Here is a 24,789-nt window from a genome sequence, read left to right as displayed (position 1 = left end):
TGTCTGAAACAAAGAATGCTATAAAACACCTTAGTAACTCTCGAAAATGCTAAATGGACCCTGAATCAAAACTTCAAGTTTCAGGGAACTTACAGCCACTAATGATCTACAAAACAAACAGACAAACCCCACACCTTAGTAACTGTCAACCTTGGATCAAACTACAATATGTTGGAAAAGGTATTACTGAAAAGAGCTTGAAAGGGCAGCCTAAAAGGCAGAGGGTACAAAACATGGGCCATGTCCCTGTAAAGGGGACATGGTTCATAATACTGTGAATCAAGGGGCTGGTTCACAATACTGGTTATGATGTTCAAAACTGTGAATCAAAGAGAGATGCATTATTATATATTTGCTTGTTGCTATTGCTTTTCTGATTAGAAGATACAGAGTCACTTTAGGTAACTTCCATTTAACTTAATATTTATTTTCATTTTATATCCAGGTCACATTTTCTACATTAAAATATAATCATGCTGACTCCCCCCACCCCTACACCCTCAGAGAAAAAAAATGAAGAACTTTACACAACTTGAAAGAAAGATGGAATGCACAGAGAAGTTGCTATTGCACCCAAGTAACAAAGAACACAGAGAGACCAAACAGTAGACATGTCAGAAGTGCATAGAAGACAGCTCAGGGCTCGCAGCAGGAAGGAGGAGGAATTAAAAGACTAAAGCTTTTAAATGCTATCACTTGTGCCACAAGATTACCCTGAAAAGGCAGATAGGTCAGAAAGCAGGACCAAATAGGGGATTTTCCAAAGGCTGCTATCTAACAGAGTTTAAAATATCCATAGATTATATATATAAAAAAATTCCATACACAGAAGAGCTTTCTCTTCCCCACCTTGCTTTAGCATCTGGTAAACACTTTAGAAACTTAAAACCACTGTTAGCATGTCCAAATGTAGAACCGATATAGGTTTTTCTTTCTTAAAAAATTGTATCCCAACTCTTTCCAACCAACAATTCTATTAATTATTTTACTTATGATTCCTCTGCATGGAAACCCAGTAAGGATCATCAAGACAGGGCATCTCACTACTATCAGATCAAGGCCAGTTGGGCAAAACCTGCACGATTCTGTGTTACTCAGAGGGAGGGAGAACAGTAAGAAACAGGAGTTGAAACTTATCCGTACCAAAGAGGAAAAGGAAACTCCTTTTCTAATCTATTCATTAAACAGGAAACAGCAGGTGGACAGTAAAAACCATCTGCTTAGAGCAGCAGCACAGACCCAGAGGCACACCAAAATCTAAGAACAAGTGCTCAGGAAAGTGTCTTGGCTCTGAGAGGAAGCGTCTTTCAGACCCTATCTTGTCTCTAGTTTGGAGATCAAAGCATTATAACTTCAGATAGTGATACTCTTGAGGGGGTGGACAAGGAAGGTCTGAGAGACCCAAATAATGAGGACACTAGGCAGCTAACTACACCACTATGTACAAATACACACATCAGTAAGAAAACTTCACCTCCAACCCTCAGCTACTTTAAACAAAGCATTGAAGTTCCAGGTTTTCTGAACAGGGGATATTTTAAAGGCTGTTAGCAGTTTAAAACATTGCAACACTGGCACAATATGTTACCTATTCCTTGTTTTTAATTACAGGGTAACACAGTAAACTCCAACACAAAGGTGGGGATGGGGGAGTGCAAAAGGAATAAAGAAAACAGAACCAGTATTTCACAAGAGCATCGAGCCAGCGATGAAGTAGCAGCTAATGCTTCGCAGAGTCTCGAGGGTAGAATTCGCTCAAAGTGCTCTGAGGGATTCTCTTCAGCATTTCTTTGGGGAAGATTCGGAGCAGTTGCCAGCCAATGTCCAAAGTCTCATAGACAGTGCGGTTTTCGTATGGACCTTACAAAAAATTGAGATTAGATGAATAAAGGCCAAGTGCTTCCAACTTCTCAGCATTATTCAAAATTTATTCTGTTATGGAACTAGCACTGTAAGCATGAAGTATAAAAAGAGACACAAAGCAGTTAGGTCTCCCAGGACTGGATGTGACTTAATGTGGAAATGAGGGTCTAGACAATAAGTACCCCTGGGAACCAGAGAAAAGGGAGAAAGCCCACAGGCGAGACGTTCGGCGGCTGTGTGTGTGTGTGTGTGCGCGTGTGTTGTGTGTGTTTAACAACGGGTGGGATCTAAACACACTCCACTGAATAATGGAAACCAGACCCAGAGTTTTGTCCAGAGAGTAGTGAGAAAAGCAGTTTCCCAGGAACACAGGCTGACCTGAAGGAGGCTAGTACAGATACTCAGAAGGCCTTAAATGCCCATTAAGCACCTGAATAGGTCCGTGTGAAAGTTTTCAAACTTGCTATTGCTATTATTATTCTTAATAGCAGAATCATTCTTATCCTGCAAATAAATCTCATTTTTTAACTAAGGAGTTAGAGTGGCTAGAGTTCTGCATCTCTTGTCTACCAGAACAATTTTTATCTTTTTAAGATATTAAGGTTCTGTGTAATTTTTTATTTTTTATTTTTTTAGAAAACCCAACTATCATACGTTCTGGGGATTTTAATGTTACTTAAAAAATGTATCACATAAATAGAAAAGCGCACAAATCCTAAGTGTGTAGCTGATGCATTATTCCAAAATAAACACATCGTTTGTAAGTATCACTGAGGTCAAAAATAGAGTTTACCAGCATTAGCAGGGGTGGCAGGGAAAAGAACAAACAAAATAGCTTGAAAGCCCTACACATGCTATGTAATAAAAACCATTATAGACTTTTTAACAGAAGGACAATCAATAAAATTAATACTAAATTTACCCTGGCAATGGCATAGAGAGAGTCAGGGAGACTGGTGAAGATGCTGGCACTAACGGCCAAGGATGATGGGACAAAGGTCTGGACTAGGTCTTGGGACACACAGAGTGGTCAGAGATCAGCAGCTTCAAGATAACCCAGAACTTGTCAAAATACAGGCTCTCTGGCCCCACCCAGATCTACCGAATCAGAATCTGCATTTCAACAAGATCCCTGGTAGATTCAAAAGCATATTCAATTTTGAGAAACACCAGCCTAAATTTTTTTAATAGGAATGAAAAGAGAACAGGATAAGATGTTTTAAAGAAGAACAATGCAAATTAGCAAATATTTGATGACTGGAGAATAAATGAAGAGGGTTAAGAATGCCCAATGCCTGAGCTTGGGCTAACTAGGGTAATGGTCATGCCAGAGGTAGACAGAAATTGAAAAGGGAATTGCTAGGCAGGTGGTCAGTTGGGAAAATACTTTGGTTCTCACCACGCTGAGCCAGAGAGGATGGTGGCATAAACAAAGGCTTCCTAGCTCAAGATGTGGGACTAGAGCTTCAGAAAGAGGGGAAAGGCTCATACATAGGAAGTTAGTCATCAGCACAGGGGAAAAAAAGCACAGAAAGAACAGGTAATTAAGCCTTTGGGAACACTAACAATTAAGAAGCAGGAAGATGAGAAATCAGGAGGATGAAAATAGATGGACAGGAAAAGTCCAAAGCCCCCAAAGCCAGAGGAGAGCATTGCAGAGAGGGTAAGAGGGAGGAGAAGTGGCAATGGAGGCAGGAGAGCAGAAGGCCGGTTCTAAGGAAGAGAAAACACAAGACAGGAGCTAAATAAATGGATAAAGAAATTGAAGGTACAGGGGAAGGAACCAGAGGGCTAAGAACAAAGACATGGCAGGCGGCTGGAAGAACCTCTTCTCTAATCAGAAGGAAAACTGTATGGAGACCAATGTAAATTCTCTCAGACTAGGAAGGAAGTCCTCCTCAAAACTACATATGATGCTGTTTCTATTCATAGGAAAACAGTAATCTTACCCTGAGCAATGAAGTTCCTCTCAAACTTCTGCAGAAATTCCAAGTAAAGCAGATCATCTGACGTAAGGGCTTCTTCTCCAACTACGGCTTTCATGGCCTGCACATCCTTACCAATAGCATAGCATGCATACTAAAGAGGAAAAAAAGGTTTACACGAACAGAGATAAGGTTTTATAAATGGTAACGGTACTCTGGGCTATGTAAGTGTATTGCTGTAGCTATCTTCACAGTATTTCACATGATTTCCAAACATAATTCACATAAAGTTCATATGCAAGTACTGGAAAGACTTTATTATACGTAGTCTCACTAAGAAAGGAGTCTTCAAGCATGCAGTACATAGGCATTACTAACACTCTACAAAAAATACACTCCCTCAATATACCAGTGAGCTTACATTTTGTAGAGCATTTAAAAATCACAACTTACACAATAGGAGAAATCCATCTCTAAATTCTATTAAAAAAAAAAATATCTGTGTTATCACTGGGTTTATTTATCATTTCTACTTTAAGGTCAAATGTGTTTTTCTTTAATTATGCTTGGTATACAATCTCAGGACTATAGCAACCAAGGATTTCATAGAATATATACAGCTGTATCCCTTAGCGTTCTGGTGATTGCCTAATATGTTAAACAAAAAATTAGTTAGAATAGTCTTTCAGAAATACTCTATAATTAAGGTTACTAATAAAAACTTAATCGTCTTATGCCTTTTTTATTTAAAAACTACCTCATACAGCATTAGAGGTGGGTTTCAAGCATGTGATTTTTAATCTTTGTCATGAGCAGTTATCCTTATGAAAAAGGCTCTAATGAATGTTTCTGTATTCCACTATTCTATATTATATGTTCTATATTAAAATTCTACTTTGATGGGGGAGAAGAAAAGTGATATGGAAGAAAGACGAGAGGTCTAAGACAGCAGAATGAACTGAGAAAGTATTCATTTCTTTAAACACCATCCTGGAGAAAACATACGTACCAGCTGGTTAGATACATCGGCATGATCCTTTCTGGTCATACCTTCTCCAATAGCAGACTTCATTAACCGCGACAACGAGGGCAGCACATTAATAGGTGGGTAAATCTTGGGTAAAAGGGGAAGGGGGAAAATATTATATTTAAGTACAAAATTCAAGCTTTACTGGTAGTAAAGGAGGATTTTGAAACTCATTTTTATTGCTTAAATTGCATAACACTGCTACATTTGTTTCCTAGATGATTCCTAATATCTTTTCCTGATAAGAAAAGGAAGAAACATTTTACAGGTTAAGATTTCTTTTGAGAATCAAATCCAAAAGGTAAAATCTACAAAATAGTACAAGATTATATTAAAAAACTGAATTTTCAACATCTGCCTATAATATCAAATCCAAATGGTCTTCTGAACTCTGACTCATAAAATCACACATAAAAAGATTAACAATAGGGCTTCCCTGGTGGCACAGTGGTTGAGAGTCCCCCTGCCGATGCAGGGGACGCGGGTTCGTGCCCCGGTCCGGGAGGATCCCGCATGCCGCAGAGCAGCTGGGCCCGTGAGCCATGGCCGCTGGGCCTGCGTGTCCGGAGCCTGTGCTCCGCGGCGGGAGAGGCCACGGCTCTGAGAGGCCCACGTACCACAAAAACAAAAAACAAACAAACAAAAAAACACAATAATTTCACCTAAAAGCTGATATCAGAAGCTGGCATCTATTAAAGAACCAATAAAAAATCTGTTTTTGATTATTCAGTCATAAAAAAGAATGAAATCTTGCTGTTTGCAGCATCATGGATGGACCTTTAGGGCACTATGCTAAGTGAAATAAGTCAGACAGAAAAAGATAAATACCATATAATCTCACAAAATGTCAAGCTCACAGATAGAGAACAGACTGGTGGCTGCCTGAGGCAGGGGATGAGGGGTGAGCAAAATGGGTGAGGGAGGTTAAAAGGTACAAACTTTCAGTTATAAAATGAGTTAAGTCATGGGGATGGAACTTTCAGCATGGTGACTATGTAAGTTAATAATACTGTATCACATATTTAAAGGGAGCTAGAAGAGTGGCTCTTCAAAATTCTCATCACAAGAAAAAAAATTTTGTAACTATGTGAGGTGGTGGATGTTAAGTGGACTTACTGGGGTGATCATTCTGCAACATATACAAATATCAAATCATGACACTGTACACCTGCGACTAATGTAATGTTACGTCAATTATACCTCAATTTTTAAAAATTTTAACAATAAAAGACAAAGAAAAAACTCTGAAAAATCTGTTCTTGTATTAATAACAAAAGTAGATTATACCATTATGGAACAGAAGACCCAAAAAAGTTCTTTGAACAACTCACTCCATTTTAAGTCATAATAAAGAAAGTGGAAATTTAATTCTTAATTCTGGCACTTTTTTCCACACCAGGATTTTAGTATTACAGAAATGACAATTTTATAGCCATATTAAAAACAATGCAATTTGATATTTTCTTTTTTTTTTTTTAACATCTTTATTGGGGTATAATTGCTTTACAATAGTGTGTTAGTTTCTGCTTTATAACAAAGTGAATCAGCTATACATATACATATGTTCCCATATCTCTTCCCTCTTGCTTATATTTTCTAAATAAATAATTCCTAAGAGCAAAGTCAGAGTCACTAAAGAATAACTGAAGAATAGATCTGTAGGCTTATAGCATCGTTCAACTGTCAAATACCTGTCTGTTGTGTAGCTGTCTGTCCACATAGATCTGCCCCTCTGTAATATATCCAGTCAAGTCAGGGATGGGGTGAGTGATATCTACCAGAGAAAGACACCTGATGTTAGTTAAAGTGTCCATCTCATAAAAACAAAACCACAGGAAGTCAATCTGCACTACTTAAAACAGTGCTATATAAAATAGTTTGCTGTGATGATGGAAAAGTTCTTTATCTGTGCTGTCCAATATGGCAGCCACTGGTCAAATGTGGCTACTGAACATGTGAAATGCGGCTAAATGCGACTGAAAAACTTTATTTCAAACTTTATCTGATTTTAATAAACTTTAGAATTTAAACAGCCAAATGTGGCTAGAGGTTGCCGTATTGGCCAGTCTAACTTATCTGGCGGCAGCACAGTTAGACACGTGTCGACACAAGTTAAATTAGCTCTATTCATAAAAAGTACTATTTCTCCTAGTTATGCTCTCTCTCCCCCAAATATAAATAAAGTTCCATTTTAAACACAAAGCTCATTTGCAGAGATTTGCCAATTTGATGTAGACTGAGAGAACATTCTTCATCCATAAGCTATCCCAGAGGGATACATAACATTTCAACATGGAAAATACAGAGAGGCTAAACAAGTTAAGCAACACTACACAGGCAGCACCAAGCAGGTCCCACAGAGCAAGACACCTCTAAGTCTGTTAAATTACAGAGAGTAATTTTGTAGCTGCTTCCTGGGAACAAATCATTTTCACATCAGAGGTAGTATCCAGACTGCCTGGGTTCTAAAGCCGCCACTTCCTAACTGTGACACTTTACCTCTCTGTGCCTCACACGAGAGCATCTAAGAAGTCGCTATGAAGATCAAATGAGTCAAAACTTACAAAACACTTAGAACAGTGCTCAGTTATAATGAGTTATTACTGTTTCTGAAAATATTTTGAAGAAGTGTTTTTAAAAGACTGAGATAAAGATAAAAAGACACTAACATAAGGGGAATGCTGAAAGTCTCACCCGGGGGCTGCTGGGCATACATCCAGGCAGGCACTGCACTGTGCACTTAGACACACATGATAAAACCAAGTAATTTTTAGCAAGCCTTTGATGATCGTTCTATCTCTAGAGTCTCGTGGCATTTACTATCTGTGCTCTATATCTGGCACTTAAGCTACCTTAAACTACTGATGCACATACATTTAAAAAATATCCACCTAGAATGAGTAGCTTACATTAAGTAGAGCCCATAAATCTTTTAAAAATTCATTTCATCTAGACCAGTGTCCTGCAAACAGTAGACACTAAATACTAGCTAATAAATAAGAAGTACAAGAAAATTTTTCTACAAAAGAATAATTATTATGGGTAGTTTTGAAATGAAAAATTTTATTAGAAACAAATCACTAGGTAAGGTAAACTTCTGGAGGATAAACTCTCAAAAGAACTTCAACTCAAAAAGATAGATGGTCTTCTCTCTTAAAATCAAAGTCCTTACAACGATTAGGGATGCTATAATCCAAAGACCCTAAACTTACCATCATTAGGCATGGTGAGAATAGGAATTTGAGTAATAGAGCCACTTCTACCTTCCACTCTACCAGCACGTTCATATATTGTGGCTAAATCTGTATACATGTAACCTGGGAAACCTCGTCGACCAGGAACCTCTTCCCTGGCTGCTGAAACCTGACAGTGAGTCAAGGAGAACAGTATCACATACCAGAAAATGAAAATTAAAGCTTGGTTAGAACACATTTGTTTGAACAGGCCAAATTACAAAGTTGGAAATATCTTGTTCATTTTAAATATCACCTCTATAAATGATTAAGAAAAATCTAGCAACATAAATTCAGATTATTCTGCAACAAAAATGTTGACAATTGGGGACCACAGTTTTCTGCTAAAATCATACTGCCATAACACAAATCTTCAAATAGCTTGCTAGAAGAAAATCTGCTTGCAATTTTATAAATCAAAGGTAGTACATTTTAAAACTAAGAGAACATTCTCAGTTCACAAGATTTACTTCACGTTATGGATCTTGCCAGATTTACATAAGCTAATCCTGAAAAGATCAAAAGGGAAGGAAATACATATATCAGAAATCATCTGATGCATTTTACATACATTATTTAATTTAATCCTCACAACAACCCTATGAGGAAGTTAATGTTATTAACCCCAACTTACAACCGGAATCAAGGGCCAGATAATTTCCCTGGATCACCGCACAAGATAAGAATAGTAATAAATGGTCTTTCTCTTAGAGACAGGCACACTAGAATATATGCATACATTTTAATCTACAGCCAACAAGAACTGTAAATCATTAAGCCCAGCTTCTAACTGCTACTCTGGTTCCTCCAAGAGTATGCTCCAGCAGTGCTACTCAAAGTGTGGCCTGCAGACCAGCTTTTATCAATTTGTAAGGAGATAATGTAGAAAGCAAGATAAACATATAGAAAACTTTAGCGGCAATTTGATAGAATAATTGTCGAATCTAATACTACTAATAAAAGGGTTTGTAAATCGTTTTTTTTTTTTAATTTTCACTTTTCTAATACTTATTTTTACTGCCTTTTAGAAAAGTATTTGTGATGGATGGGAGAAAAGAAGTCCTTCAATGAAAAAACACTGTAGCCGAGTGAGATATGATGATGGATCTTAGGGAATCTTAGGCTAGATATTTATATAGGCTGTCTCTTCAGAAGTCTTCTTCCCTTTGTTGCACACTTAAAAGAGCAAGTAACTCAAAATTTCAGTAACTTGCATTAGAACAAACACCCCACACTTCTGGATGGTAAGTGCTAGAATCTTACATTGTTTCTAAATAATCACTGAGCTTTCTGAAGGAAAAAAAAGTTCTGAAGAGGGTTCTGCCAGAGTGTAGTCTTCACTTATGGAAATAAATAAAAATTTACATCATTAAAAATGAAGCTCTTGAAAAGGGCTGAAAACTGACAGTCTGGACAGAGACAGAACTACCTTGGAGAGTAACTGATTAAACAGCTTGCATCATTTACTCTAAGAATCCAGTCTTAATCAATGGAGACAGTGAGAGTATGATAAATAGGCTAATAATTTAAATCTCATCCTCTAATTCAATTAGGTTGACAAAAGTAATATTTTCTTTTCTGATTAATTAAGGTATTCTACTAATATATGAGCAATGCATTTAAAAAAACATGATTTTAAAAAAAAAAAGAAAACTTGTAGAGGGACAAGATAATCCCTGACAAGATAATCCATTTTAATTAAGAAAAAAATTACCTCTCGAAGTGCTTCAGCATAAGAACTCATGTCTGTTAGGATAACCAATACATGTTTCTCACACTGATAGGCCAGGAACTCGGCCGTGGTTAGAGCCAAGCGAGGAGTGATAATTCGCTCAATACTGAAATGAAACATTAAGTCCTAAGTCACTCAAACAAAAAGGCCAAAAACAAAACAAAATGATTCCAGAAATAATAGTACAGTCTCCCTTTTAAAGTTTCACATAAATTGAGGAAGGTTAAGCAATTATTACTTTAAAAGTTCTTAAGTAAGGCAGAGTTCTTTTATGTATTTACAAAATAAGAATTACTTAGTGCTACACAGCTAAATTGATTTATTTTATAAATGCCCCATAATTTGTCAGAACTATATAGTTCTCAAAATTGAGCAAGAAAAGAAGAGAGAGAGAAGGAGAAAGGGAGGAAAGACGTAGGGGCCAGATCTTGCAGGTAAGAGGAAAAGGTAATTTACTGAGTATGGACTGTGTGCTAGGTAACTTATACTATTATCTCATTTAATATGTACAACAACCCTGTGAGACAAGTATTATTTATCACATTTTATGAAAGAAGACACTGAGCTTCAGAACCTAAGTGACTTACCCAAAACCAAGTAACTTGCAAGAAGCAGAGCTGGAATTTAAATACGGTTATCTCATACCTAGGCCTGTGTAGCTTTCACTGTAATGTTCTACCTCCTTAGTGTAAGGTGACATTTTTGACCAGAAGCTTGCATGAACAGGGGGAAAATAGCTCTATTCTTTGTTTACTTACGTTGGGTCGTTGGCCAAGTTCAAAAAGAGGCAGACGTTGTCCATTGAGCCATTTTCTTCAAAGTCAGATTTGAAGAACCGGGCAGTTTCCATGTTTACCTAAATGGCAATGACTTCATCAGTGCTGGGAGAAGAAAAATGCTCAATATTTCTTTCTTTCTTTTTTTTTCCCCCCAATATTTATTTCTGATGAAGGCCAAGCTATAGATCTGCACGCTCCTTCTTTTAAAGGTTCAAGTACCCCCAGAACGTTCACAAAAGCCAACAGAGTAAACAGCTTGCTCTGGGCACAAAGGGAATTATTCTTACATTCCATAGTCAAATGCTAAATACTACTCCATGGTTTGCCCAAAATGCCAAGCTGCAACTTCTCCGCCTAGAGATAAACTGAATAATATATGTGCAGTTTTCTACATTGTTCTAATAACACAAGCAATTTTACATTTCATACTAAAACAGAAAAAGATAATACTTACACCCATAGCAGCAAATACAATCGCAAAATTTTCCTCACTGTAGTCCACTACATCTTTGGATTTTTTTACCAAACCAGCCTGGCGACAGATTTGAGCTGCAATCTGATGAGGAGTACAAAAGAACTAAGTTAAAATCTAAAATAATACTTCTACAACAGTAACTTTTACCCTAAACTTTGGGGAACTGTAATCATAAATGAAACTGGGTTGTCTTAAAGGGCTTTACTCAATAAAACTATTTTGTAATTTTTGCAGATTCCTAAGAGTAAGGAAGAAGTCAGATATGTGTGGATGAAGAGTCAATGTAATTGGATTATATAAACAGTAACATTGGGTATTTACCTTGAAAATCCTATATTTGGTTTCTCACTAAGAGTGAAGCACTCAGAAATTCTTTCTTCTTGAATTTCATACCAAACAGATTCTAGTTCTCACCTCATTGTGCGGTAAGCCAGCAGCAGAGAAGATAGGAATTTTCTGCCCCCTAGCAATACTGTTCATGCCATCTATGGCCGAAATGCCGGTCTGAATCATCTCCTCTGGATAGATCCGACACTGAGGATTGATTGGCTGGCCTAATGCATTTCCAAAAGGGAAAATTTTACTATGTCTCTACATTAAGACTACAACCATACAAAGCATATAAAGCATTTCTTTCTACTCTTAAAAAATCAGTTATTTTTGAAATCTGAAACTGTTTAAATATTTTTTTCCATTAATCTTTTGTAGATTCACAAATTATATGGTAGTAAAGTGAAATGCAAGGTATAGCAAATAAGAGAGAAATCCTAATTTCAAAGCCATTATGGCTTTTACATTTCAGATATATCCTGGTGATATTTTACAATAAATAAAATATAAAATTTTAAGATAACCTCTAGGAAAAATAAATTTATTAAATAGTAAACAAAAAATAATTAATCAAACATGGAATATGTTGGTTATCTACTTAAAGTATCATAAAAATCACCCTTTATCTGACAAAGGTATAAGATAGATAGATGCTATTTTCCCCAAAACACAGAAATCGATTTTCTGTCCCTACCCATGATATCAAGGAAGTCTTCAGCCAGTACAACAGGACCTCTGTCGATGGGTTTTCCTGATCCATTGAACACCCGACCTGTTAAACAGTAACAAGACAGTACAGAGTGGACAATGGCTCAAATATGCATAATCTTCACAAAGACTTCACGGAAATACGTTAAAAAGGAAACAGATCTCTGCTCAGAATGAATAATAATATCCGTTTACCAAGCATATCCTCAGACACCGGCGTTCGGAGAATATCCCCAGTAAACTCACAGGATGTCTTCTTGGCATCTATACCTGAAGTCCCTTCAAACACCTATCAAGAAAGAAAAGTAAACAGAAGGGCATAAGGAATTTAGATCATAAGCGCTTAAGATTTATTTGTCAGCCCTTATAAAGTAAAATACATCAATGTACAGACTACTTTTAGTATTATGAATAAAGAAGTGTTCATGGTGGACGATGAACCAAATTGCCAACCTCTTAACCAGGGTCATGCCTGCAGGCCAAATCCATCAAGCAAGCTAAGAATGGTTTTCACATTTTTAAAGGATTGTTTTTTTTTAAAAAAAAAAGGAAAGAAAAAGCGTAAGAACATGAGGCAAAACCCTCACAAAGCCTAAAAAATTTACTATCTGGCCCCTTACAGAAATTCTGCCGACCTCTGCTCCAGATCTACTTTTTAGAGCAATATGTTATTTGAGAAAACCGGCACTTCCTATAATCAGTAACATTAAAAACTAGGCATTATCAGAGACAATTTAAAGAAGGAGACTCAGATCTTGTTTTGGTTTCAGCCCATAAGCTCTGAATTCTACTTTTCATCTCTCTCCTTCTATGTGACTATCTGTTTCATTTTATCCATTAAAATTTTTTTTTTAAAAAGCCATTTTACCAGTGGAGCTATTGGGCTAGAATGGATATTGGTGGCTGGCATTTAGCAAGAAAACATGAAAAAATACTTTTCTTCCCTCATAGCCAGTAAAAAGTCGGGTCCCTGGCTTAAGATTTTCATGGTTGTGATGGTGCAAAAGCAATACACATTCGGTAGAAACGGTACTTCAAAACAATCACATGAGATATTTAACATTTTATTATAAAATAGGCTTTGTGTTATATGGTTTTGTGCAATTGTATGCTAATATAAGTGTTCTGAGCACCTTTAATGTAAGCTAAGCTAAGCTATGATGTTCGGTAGGTTCTGTGTACTAAATGCATTTTCAACTTACAATATTTTCAGCTTATGATGGGTTTATCAAGATGTCACCCCACCTATAAGTTGATGAAGATCTGTATACTTATGTGATAATTACCAGAAAGAACTACTGATGTTTCTTATGTTTGTTGTGATCAGAAAAACGTTCAACTGGCCAGGTTTTGAAAGTGATGCTTACCTGAACCACTGCTTTGGAACCACTAACTTCTAAAACTTGCCCACTCCTCTTTGTGCCATCAGGTAGTGTTAAGTGCACAATCTCAGCATATCTGGGAAACTAAATAGGAAAAAAATAAAGGCTCAATAACCAACATTTTAAAAGCTCCTCAAAATACTCTATATGCTTCTATGTCTTTCACAGTATGTATGCACATGCAGACCCCATACCTCCCCAAAGCACACAGGTATACATCCAGAGTTTAGAATATCCTCAGGTAGTTTAAGTCCTTAAAACACTTATCACTGGCACATATACTGGCAAATGCAACATAAGGTACAGAGGGAAGGATCTTAAATCTATGAAACCACAGCAATTAAATTCTTTCCTTCTGTGTATATGTTTTTAAGCTTTGAGACTACAGAAAGTTAAAAAACTATGTTCCCACTACTCAGAAATGATGTTTGCTTCTGGGCTGTGTAATCACCTTGTACTTTGGGAGGACAGGAATAAAATGCAACTAAACAATAAAATAATTACTATTATAATAAATAATGCTAATATTCCCTCCTCAATCTAACTCTCCTAACCAGAAATGTATTCCTCTAATCCATTTTTAATATTTTAAATTGCATGTTTCCAAAAATATACTGTAGTGTTTCACTTACCTAAATGATAACATACTAAATATACCATCCTGCAACTCGTTTTTTTTTTCCACTTGACCGTATGTTTTGGATCTGTCATAGTAGTATTTACCTTATTTTATTAACATAATCTTTTGAAAAATGCATCACTACTTTGTGTGAGGTGAAGGAAAACATCTGCCAATGCATCCGTGAATCAACACTGACTGTAGGACACTTGATTCTGGAGATGCTAATATGAATAAACGGGCATCTAGAATCAATGTTAGAACAGATATAGTTAAAACCAAGTGACACTACATTTTATTCAGCTGTTCTTCTACCACTGGTGTTCAAGGCTGTTCCAAATTTATACTACTACAAACATGTTGCAATGAACATTCTCACATGCGGGCCCAAGTTTCCCTAAGGTATCTGGTTACCTAGTGGTGCGCTATAGGCTGTGTCCATTTTTATGTGAAATTACTCTGCAAAGGAACCTTTTACTTTACAAACTCGCTAGTAGTATAGATAAGTATCTTTTCCCTACATCTTTGCCAATCTTGTATTATTAAACTTTAATTTTTACCATTTTGATAAAATAAAAAATAGTATCTTTCAATTTGCATTTTCCTGATTCTACTAATATTGAGCATCTTTTCAGGTTTACTGACAATTCAGACTTCATTTCCTATAATAGCCTTATTAATATCTTTTCCTCGCTTTTCAACTACATCTGCTTTTTCTTATTTACTTTTAGATAAGTTTCATAGATTCTGAGTCGGATATTCTTTTGCGAATATCTGCTCCCAGTCTTTTTTGTCTTTTAATTTTGTTTATGGTATACTATCATACAGAAGTTTTTGCAATAAAATGACTTGTTTTCCTTTATGGTTTGTGTCTTTTGTGTAGGAAAACCTTCCAATCTGAAGTCATAAAAATGGTTTTCTATATTGTCTTCTGATAGGTTTCTCATGTTTTGGTCTTTAATCCATCTGGATTTATTTTTGGTACGTAATTTTATTTTTCTCATTTTTATTTTTTCATACAGGAAGCCAAATACCCCAACAATATTTACTGAGTAGCACAAATTAATTTGTGCTACAAGTAGCACGACTTGTAATGTAGCCTTTATCACTTACCAAGTCAAATTCTCAGGTGTGAGAAGAGTTGGTTTTAAGAATCTTAACTTTGCTCCACTGAAATATCTGCTTACTCCCTCACCAAATTTTTATTCTTACTCTATTTCTAACTGATTTTGTTACCTGGAGAGCATCAACATATTTTCTATTCTGAGCCTTTTCATTCATGAACGTGGAATCTGCACTTATTTGAAGTCTTCCTTTATGTCTTTCAACAAAGTTTCACAGTTTTTTGTAAAAAGTTCCTAATTATTCTAGTAGTTACTTCTGGCATACAAAACACTACTGATTTCTATAGACATCATCTGCATCCAGCAACACTGTTTTACACCATTGTTTCTAATAGTTTGTCCACTGAATGACTTGTGTTTTCTGTTTAATTAATCATACTACCAAGAAATGATGACAGCTGTGCCTTTTCCTTTTTAATCCCTTTATCCCCTAATTTCTTTTTCCCACAGCATTGGTTAGGGTCCAAGCACAAAGACAGAACAAAGATGGATAGCGGTGGTGACAACAGGTGTCCTCATCTTGTTCCTGATTTAAATGGGAATGTTTCTAGAGTCTCTCCTTAAATACGCTGTTTGCTGTAAGTTATGGTGGTTATCCTTTAAGAGGTTTTAAAAGTTTGTTCTATCCCTTATTTCTAAGACCTCCTTCTTCTTTTGTTTTGTTTTTTTTTAGAAACAAATAATTTTATCAGATACATTTTCTGTATTTACTGAGAAGAGCGTAAGCTTTTTCTAGCTTAATCTATGAATGACCTGAATTATACTGACATTTGCTAATATCAAATCATCTTTGTATTACTGGGATAAATTCTACTTTGTCATAATTCTGTTGATTTTTTTTTTTTTTTTTTTTTTTTGTGGTATGCAGGCCTCTCACTGTTGTGGCCTCTCCTGTTGCGGAGCACAGGCTCGGGACGCACAGGCTTAGCGGCCATGGCTCACAGGCTCAGCCGCTCCGTGGCATGTGGGATCTTCCCGGACCAGGGCACGAACCCGCGTCCCCTGCATCGGCAGTCGGACTCTCAACCACTGTGCCACCAGGGAAGCCCTGTTGATTTTTTAAAGTATATTTTTGCTAATATCCAATACATGAGAACATTTTTATTTAGAATTTTGGAATCTGTGCTTGTGAATGAGATTAGCTACACTGTTTCTTTTCTGATACTATCCTTTGTCAGGTTTGGAAATCAAAGATGCGCTACCTTCAGAAAATGAGTTGGACAGCAGTCTCCATCATCATCTATTCTGATACAATTTGTATAAAATTATCCATTCCTTGATACTATCTGTATGCCTTAAGTTAAAAACAGGAGCCAAAAACTAAAAACAAACAAAAAAACACTCTTAAATCTGGTGGTATAAAGCCATTCTTACAACTACATAAACTTTTTTCCTCAGCTGGAGTTATACCCGAAACAAACATTCAATAAAACTTTTTCAGCTTTCTTAAAATTACTTCCTCCAAGATGTTTTCTAAGTCCTTCCCATTATTGACTCTCATAGCATCCTGCACTCACCCTTCATAGCACTTAACAATTAGACATTTATGTATTTGTATTGTGTATTTTTGGTGCTGAGTTCAGCACTTAACATAGTTGAAGCATGAATACTTTTAACTGTTTTTGAAAATATATTTACTAATATAAAAGCTTCATATTTTTAAAATATGAGTCAAAAATTTTATCCAATAGAAAGTATATAAAAAAGAAGAAATAAAGGACAAAGAAGCAAATAATGCTTTCAATACTTCCTCAAAAAATAAAAGTGTATGCTTCATCCTTTCACAAAATATTAACGGGCAGCTGCCTAAACCTTGTACAATTTGTATACTGAGGCTTTGAATCAAACTGCAGACTAGTATGAAACTGTGGCCAGGAGGAAGCTATATGCTTAATCTTGCAATTAATTTGTATAGGTACCTTGTCATGCACAAAAATATCTTAGTGATAAAGCTGAAGAGACAGTTCACTTTGCCCTTTCTTTTAAGAAATGTTTTTCAATTTATTTTCTGCTTCCAGAGGGGCCACATGCCAAACATACTTCTGTCATTACTTCTCTCAACAAACTAATAACTGTGTACCTTTCCCCCATCCACTCCCAACAACAACCAATGCAGAATTACTGTTCTACAGAGCATATTATACAAATTATCTCTGAAGATATTTTAATCACTGAACTCAGGCAGGAGGCTTCACCTAGGGTGAGGTCTATTCAATTACAGACTATATTCTATGCCTCTTTTTCTAAGATAATTCTTATGTATAGGTGTGGCTAACAAAAACCCCACGTAACTAAAGCATCTTTCAACAAACTGAATAAGTAAAAACTATTCTCTGCTTATGGTTTTAGTCACTGTTGAGATAATCTGTTGTTTATTCATTACTTGAATACCAGTTATCAGGCCCTCAAAGACAAAAGTAACATTGTTTACTCACTCAAAGACCTTAAAATTTAGTAGAGAAGACAAAAATGTAACAAGTATAACAGTATACTATATATACTGTATACAGTATACAAGTATAACAGTATACTATACTTTACTGTTGTTTTCCTAATAAACCTGTGAGGTATGATTAACAAACAAATAAAATTTTAAATTTTACAGACAAGGGACTCAAAGCCACAAACAGATTCCACAACAGATCCAGTACTAGAATCCCATCTTCTGACTTCTGACCTAAAATTCTTGTCTCCATATAGCACTGACATTCCGATCAAGGAATGGCTTAAAAAAATCATAACAAAAGATTTAAAGTGTACTAAACAGTACTTAATACTATGCTTTTAACTTCATAAATGGTTAGACGATAATGATAGTGGTATTACCTTAACATGATCTAAGATCACTAGTGGACCATTAACTCCTGATACTGTCTTGTATGCTGGAAAGAAACACAAAAGAGTCAGTTCTTGTCAAACAGGACAACAGTCTAAATGATCTCTCTGGTATTACCAAAAAACCCCTCTCTCTATCATATCTATTATATGGAGCACTCAGAAAGTATGAAATTTTTTACCAAATTTATAAAATATGCCTGCATCTGTACAAGTTCTCATAATCCCCTTCATCAAACCAAAAACATTTTTAATTCTTACTATAAGTCACATTGTTTCAAGGACCCAGGATACAAAAACAAAGGTAAAGAGGGAGAGTTCCCACAAGAGTTCACAATTTTATATGGAGAAGGGGGAGGTAAGGGCTCTACCAGAGGTGTGCTGAGGGTGTGTGAGAGCACAGGAAAGACCCTGCAATGGTCCTTACTTAGAAAAGAAAAAGCTTTACAGAAAAGGTACCACTTAGCAAAGTAGATAGAGAAGAAGAAGGGAATCCGTAACTTTAAGCAGAAGTGACAAAACTCACAAAAGAAATCTGACAAAATGTAGTCTGTTAAGATAAAATGCCATGATTAAATAGTATCATAAAAACTACAAAAAAAAAAAGAGTTTATGAAGGCGGATGGAATTAAAGGCCAGAGATCACATAAGCATCCTTTAAAGAAAAAAAAAAAGTCAAGCGTTACTGTCATTGTAGAAGCTTATATTTTCTACTGCAAATTATGCCCTAGCAAGAAACTACCCAAATCTCTCATTTTAGAAAGGAGGTAGCTATCATTGAATTGTATCACACCTACATACATGCCGAGTATAATGAATGGTAATCAAGTATAAATCAGAACACTCAGGAAAGCAATTCTAACAATGTCAGAATTAACTAAATTTCATAATCAGAAAAGCTGAAAACACAAATGAAATAAGTGTTTACAAGACCTAAAATAATGTGTAAGAAGCTGTCAACCAACTGGGAATTTTTCACTTGCTTGATTTCTTATGACATCTTAGACAGAAATTTCTGAAATGAATGTAGACTCCCAAGAATGAGGAAACCATTTAATAACCAGTCTGTCCATTCAAGGGGCTTCAGAATTTAAAAACATAATTTCTTTAGCCAGGAAGCAAGTGCCCTGGTAGAAACACTGAGACAGGGCAGGCAAGCACTGTTAGGAACCCTAGTCTTCATACTGAGGACCTTTAAATCCTCACACCAAATATTTGCTTGAATACATTTGCAGTTGTAATGGTCAACAGAGGCCCCTAATTACTTTTTTTCCCCCAACCTTAGATAAAAAGCAAGTCACAAATTTTAAATGTTAAGCTACTTGAATGGATGGCAACGTAAACAAATTAATCATGCCTCCAAGATTATTAGAAATATCCCAGTTGTCACATATTCTGCTACTTTTATGTTAATCCTCTCCATTGTTTTAAAATAATCTAATACTCTTAAAAATAAGTCCTACCCCTAAAACAATTTCTTCATTGTTCTCATTTTATTTTTATTTTTGGACTCGCCACACGGTTTGCAAGATCTTAGCTCCCCAACTGGGGATTAAACCCACGCCATGGCAGTGAAAGCGCCCGAGTCCTAACCACTGGACCGCCAGGGAAGTCCCTCACTGTTCTCATTTTAAAAGAATCCACATATTGTTTTTCAATTACTTTCTAAAATTGCTATGTGGATATGCAAAGTGAACTACATTAGAAACATGTTTTCTTGGCACACGGGTTTTAAAACTATAGAAACAAAGACCTTCTCAAAACCTAAACGGCTGGGAATGGGAGTAGGGAGTGGGCCAGTGGAGGTGTGAGAATTCAGTTTTGAGATTTACAGGCAACTGTTTTGAATAAAATGTAACATCAGTAAAATGCTTCAGGTTCTGAAATTCTCTTTACTTTCCGGACAAGATTTGCATCTCCTTTGAACTTTTAACCTCTACAACAATGATCCTTAAGAATCTCATGTTTAAATTCAAGCTCATTCAAATTATGAAGTTTTGCCAGTCACAAGGCAAAAAGCATGACCAAGAAAAAAGAAATGCTAGTCATTGCTTTTCCTGGAAACAGTGAATCAAGTTGATTTCAACTATAGAAGGCAAGATTCTACTTCATCAAAAGCAGTCTCTAAATTTGCAACAATGTATGTAGCCTTTAAAAAAGCTAGTAACCACTGGAATTAATTAATAACAAAACTACCAATACACATTTAAAAAGTACTTGTCAGGAATTCTTTTTTAAACTCCATAACAGGTCTATAAGCCTAACAAATATTATTCCAAGTTTTACAAGAGAAAAATGATTCTCAGAAATTAAGTAACTTGCCTAAGGATCTGAACTTACACCGTCTGCCTCCAGTCACTTTTTCTTTGATTCTGTGCTACAGCTCAAATTCTAAAACTGAACTGGTCATTTTTTGTGGTCTGAGGCACTCTTGTATCATTACTGAAAAACAACCTTTCTCCAGTGGAGTGTAGCCACTAGAAAAGTTAAAACAGGAAAGGAAGAAACTAATGGAGATGCTTCAGCAGTTTTCTGTCACTGGAAAGCATGAGGAGACCACTTCAGGTACAAACCAGAGGTTAAGCAACATGCTTGGTTTAAATTAAAATGGGATGCAAACTAAACTAATAAATGTTATAATCCAAACTAAATAAAAAATATTACCAAACGAAACTGCTTCACACTTTACAGAGCATCTTCAGATAGGTTACCTTTTCAGTTTCACAAAACACTGGGAGGTAGGCAAGGCTGATAGACCTACTCCACACTTAAACTACATCTATGAGAAATCTGTTATTAAATGGAAGAGCCAGGATTAAAATTATTTTTGTTTGTTTGTGCCCCCCCCACCACCAATTCTAAGTTTATACTCTATGACCCTTAGTCTCCAGTATAACTTAAAAATATGGAGATAACACAGTTCCTAGCACTTGGACTACAAATAGGGAGTAGAAAACAGTTTATATACAAACTATAGCTCCTTTCCACAACAGTAAAACTACTGGGGGGGGAACAAGAAGAGAAAATAATATCAAATACCACCTTTTATCTCGCAACAATGTTTACCCAGATTTTCTCACCATTAGTATTAACAGTCCAAAGCAGAGACAACAATTTAGATTAAAGCTGCCAAAGACATAAAGCTGATCTTCAAAAAGTCAATACCCATTCACAAATCACATAAATATTTCTGTTTAGAAACAATAATGACCACTCTTCTCTTGAAAATTTCAAATGAAGAAGAACTTGGGTCTGCAGGGGATGATCAGAACTTCTGAAAACACAGCAGACACGTGTTTACATCTTTGATCCTGAATATTTATGAAGACAATAAATATTTATGGAGTGACATTTAAAACCCAAAATCTACAAAGATTTTAAGAAGCACATATTTTGTTAGATGACATCCTCTTCCTCCTATAGGATATGAGATTGTTCAACAGAACTAACACTACTTAATGATTGTGAAACTTTCAAAAAGAACATTCGACAGTCATTGCACAATAAGAGATCTAGTCCTTCAGCCTCCACCTTATTAGCAAAACAAAACCGGAACAATCATCTTCTATTGTGCAAGAAAAGTAAAGACCCACACTTTGTAGTGGGCAAGGAGGGAGAGGTTCTGGAAAAAGGCAGGCCGACCATTCCTTTACTGGACTTTTCACTGAGGCTAACTCTGCTTTGTGACATAAGAAACTAAGATTAGTTGATCTAGGATCTCAAGAACAAAGGAGATTATCTAATCTAAAACGTTTAACATCCAAAAGTTCTTCGTATATTATTGAACCTTGCTCAAAGTTTAAAAGGAAATCAAGTTTTCTTTCATTGTGACTTTAGAAATTCAACTAATGTGCTCAAGATTATTTCAAGCCTGCATATCTCATTTTCCATCTCTTGTTAATGGCCCCAGGATCCAATCTGTACAGTGGAACTGCCAATATTCCATTCCTTTGTTCAAAAAGCACACATTAAATAACTATAACTTTTTACCTAGGATGGTAACATCGATCTTTAATCAGAAAAATTAAGAAGTTAATATTTATTCAGAAGCAATTAAAAGTGTTAACTCGAATCAAGAATGTGGCAATACAGGAAAAAGATGACATTCAAATGCAGTTAGCTGTTAGCCTAAGTATGATATCATTTGTGCTTTTTAGAATAACCCAGACACAGAAGTGAAACTCAAACTAAGTACCCCAACTCCCTACTCTGGTTCCATCTACATTAAAGATCCATATACTAAACTATCAGAGCAAGGGGTTTAAATGCCAGTTATACAATTACAAAACACAATGTTTCTATGTGCCAACACTGCGCTAGGCACTGAGGATACAAAAAGGATTCCTGAACCCTGAAGTTTCAGTTTTAAGCATTATGTCGCAACAATGTTGTCAGGAGGAATCTCATCTGGAGAAGTTCTTCAGTCACTGGCTAAGCACACACAGAATGTTGAGAAATCATACTCATCTCCCTTAAGGGTTTACAACCTCAATCATGGAGTACTCTTTGAACTATGTTATTATTTCAATTGATACTCTGAGTTGAGATGGAGTGAATAATTATATGGAAAAATGACTACTGCCCCTTATAATCTTTTCCTAGAAGCACCACTAATGTCTATCTGTTCTACCCAAAGAACAGCAAAGCATACAAATGCAATTCATAAAAAGAGTATTTGTAACTGTTAGGCACAAATTTATTGTCATAAGAATGCAACATCTGTCAATTTCTTGAAACATTCAGCTCATGTAAACTCTCAACAAGCACTCTCTAATGCAAATAATTCCCATTATAGAAAGCACATGGGGGGAATAAATTAGGAGTTTGGGATTAAAATATATATACTACTATACATAAAACAGATAACCAACAGGGAACTACTGTATAGCACAGGGAACTATACTCAATATCTTGTAATAACCTCTAATGGGTAAAAATCTAAAAAAGAATATATATACATATATAATATATATAACTGAATCACTTTGCAGTACACCTGAAACTAACACAACGTTATAAATCAACTATATTTCAATTAAAAAAAAACACATCTCTGCAAACCATAGAATCAAGTCTTTTCTTTCTTCCTTACACTGCAGTGCTGCCACATGACCTGACCCACTGACTGATGAGGATGGGATTAGTCAGGCAGGAGAGCGCTCAGACTGAAACCCTTCATCTGAAATTCTTGTTAACCAATGAGCCACCCACAGAGAGGTGCTGTGGCAATTAACCGGTGCAAATACAGTCTCACCACGTTGGAAAACATCAGGTGCTTTCCTAAGTTTTAAAGAGTCTACTTCCAGTGCTCATCCCCGGTTCCTAAGGAAACTGTGAAGAGGTCTGATGCTACACAATTTTATTGTTTAGTCATCAAGAACCATTTCTTTCGAAACTGCTGAACAGTCCACTTAAGCCTGGTTTATTAAGGTCTTTTTACAATCACACCACTTAAACATGCTTATGCATATGCTTTGCATATTTGCTAAATAATATGGGCAAAGCTTCTTGTCTTCTCCAAGATAGCCTTGCAATCAAATTAATGGCAGAAAAAGGTCCAGCAAGAATTAAGAAACCTGGAATTTTCCTGCTCTGCCAGTAATTAGGGGTCTAAAGCCTGGCAAGCCCTGTCCCTTTCAGAACCTTAGGCTTCTCACTGTAAAATGAGAGGGTTAGACTAGATGACCCGCAGGGTACTTTTCAGCTCTAGCTTTCTCTGATATCTAGGTGTCGTCCTGCGGAGCAGCTTCTCCACTGAAGAACATTTCCCTCTGGCTGTGGGCCTGACCTCCATCCACGAAAGGCCTGAGTGCGTCAGCGATGACACTACACCGTCCCCCTAGGCAGGATCTCAGGACCTGCCCTGAGGTCCACACCCGAGGCAGGGGGAAGGGGAGGGGCGGTTCCCTCGACCCCTGCAGATCCAAATGAGGTCAGCAGAAGATTAGGATAAGAGTGGCAAGAAGTGGCCTTCGCTCAGAGACAGGAAGCAAGTGCCTGAGCATGCTCCAGCCTCGGGAAACTGGAGAGCACCGGTGGGGCAACAGCCAGGAGACCACCAACCCTGGAAAAAGTTCCCGTTGGTGCTCTTCCCCTTAGCCCACCCCTGGCACGGAAATTAAGGTACACTCAAATCGCCTACAAGAGAGAGACGTCGGAGTAGGGGGACGCGAGAGGGAAAAACAACCCCCTCATCCCACCCCTCTGGCTAAGCAGGTGAGTGGGAGCAAGGGGCTGGGCTAAGAGCAAAGACAGGATTCGTCTTGCTCTCTGATACTCACTGAGACGAGGCTGGGAGAGGTAGTTCCGGCTAATTGCCAGCACCTGTTCTCGAGACCCCACCACGGGCCCACTGGTGGATACGGGAAGCTCAGGCGCGGCCCCGTTCACGATGCCCCGCATCGCTCGCAGCGCCATCTTGTCTCCTCCGTCCCGACTGGCCCAGCAGCGGCGCCGCGCAGGCGCAGATATAGCTGGTGCAGCCCGCGCCCCGCTCCGCCCATGCGCGCTGACGAGTCCCCGCCCACTGAGCTGCACCCGACCCGCGGCCTCGTGACTTGGGCTCCGCGTAGGCGGGGCTAAACCCGAGCCCTCCGCGAGAGGAGCTGACCAGCGTGCTGGGAGGAGGACGCCGGGCCAGGGAGAGGGATCCAGAGAAAGGCAAGAGTTAAGGGAGAAGGAGAAGAAAGGAGGGAGAGGGAAGGAAGGCAACTTCGTGCAAGAAAACTTCAGCGGCATTTCATGACATTGAATGAAG

The 24,789-nt window shown here is 37.1% G+C and overlaps 1 protein-coding gene across 1 annotated transcript; it reads right to left on the bottom strand.

The window, feature by feature from the left end:
• Window positions 1-1,031: 1,031 nt before the first annotated feature.
• ATP6V1B2 (ATPase H+ transporting V1 subunit B2) lies at window positions 1,032-24,477 on the bottom strand. Its single transcript, XM_027092105.1, has 14 exons — window positions 24,314-24,477; window positions 18,024-18,079; window positions 13,440-13,538; window positions 12,268-12,361; window positions 12,059-12,136; window positions 11,449-11,588; window positions 11,014-11,115; window positions 10,539-10,636; window positions 9,763-9,886; window positions 8,028-8,178; window positions 6,507-6,589; window positions 4,798-4,902; window positions 3,813-3,942; window positions 1,032-1,860 (listed from the first exon to the last, which is right to left on the bottom strand). The coding sequence occupies exons 1-14, from the start codon at window positions 24,447-24,449 to the stop codon at window positions 1,721-1,723; spliced, it is 1,536 nt and encodes a 511-aa protein (XP_026947906.1). The 5' UTR covers window positions 24,450-24,477; the 3' UTR covers window positions 1,032-1,720.
• Window positions 24,478-24,789: the final 312 nt, after the last annotated feature.

The sequence above is a fragment of the Aethalodelphis obliquidens genome, unplaced genomic scaffold, assembly GCF_003676395.1.
Source record: "Aethalodelphis obliquidens isolate GAN/ISIS:26980383/991018 unplaced genomic scaffold, ASM367639v1 scaffold74, whole genome shotgun sequence".
NCBI classification, from domain to species: Eukaryota; Metazoa; Chordata; class Mammalia; order Artiodactyla; family Delphinidae; genus Aethalodelphis; species Aethalodelphis obliquidens.
This window is presented reverse-complemented; position numbering and strand designations above follow the sequence as displayed.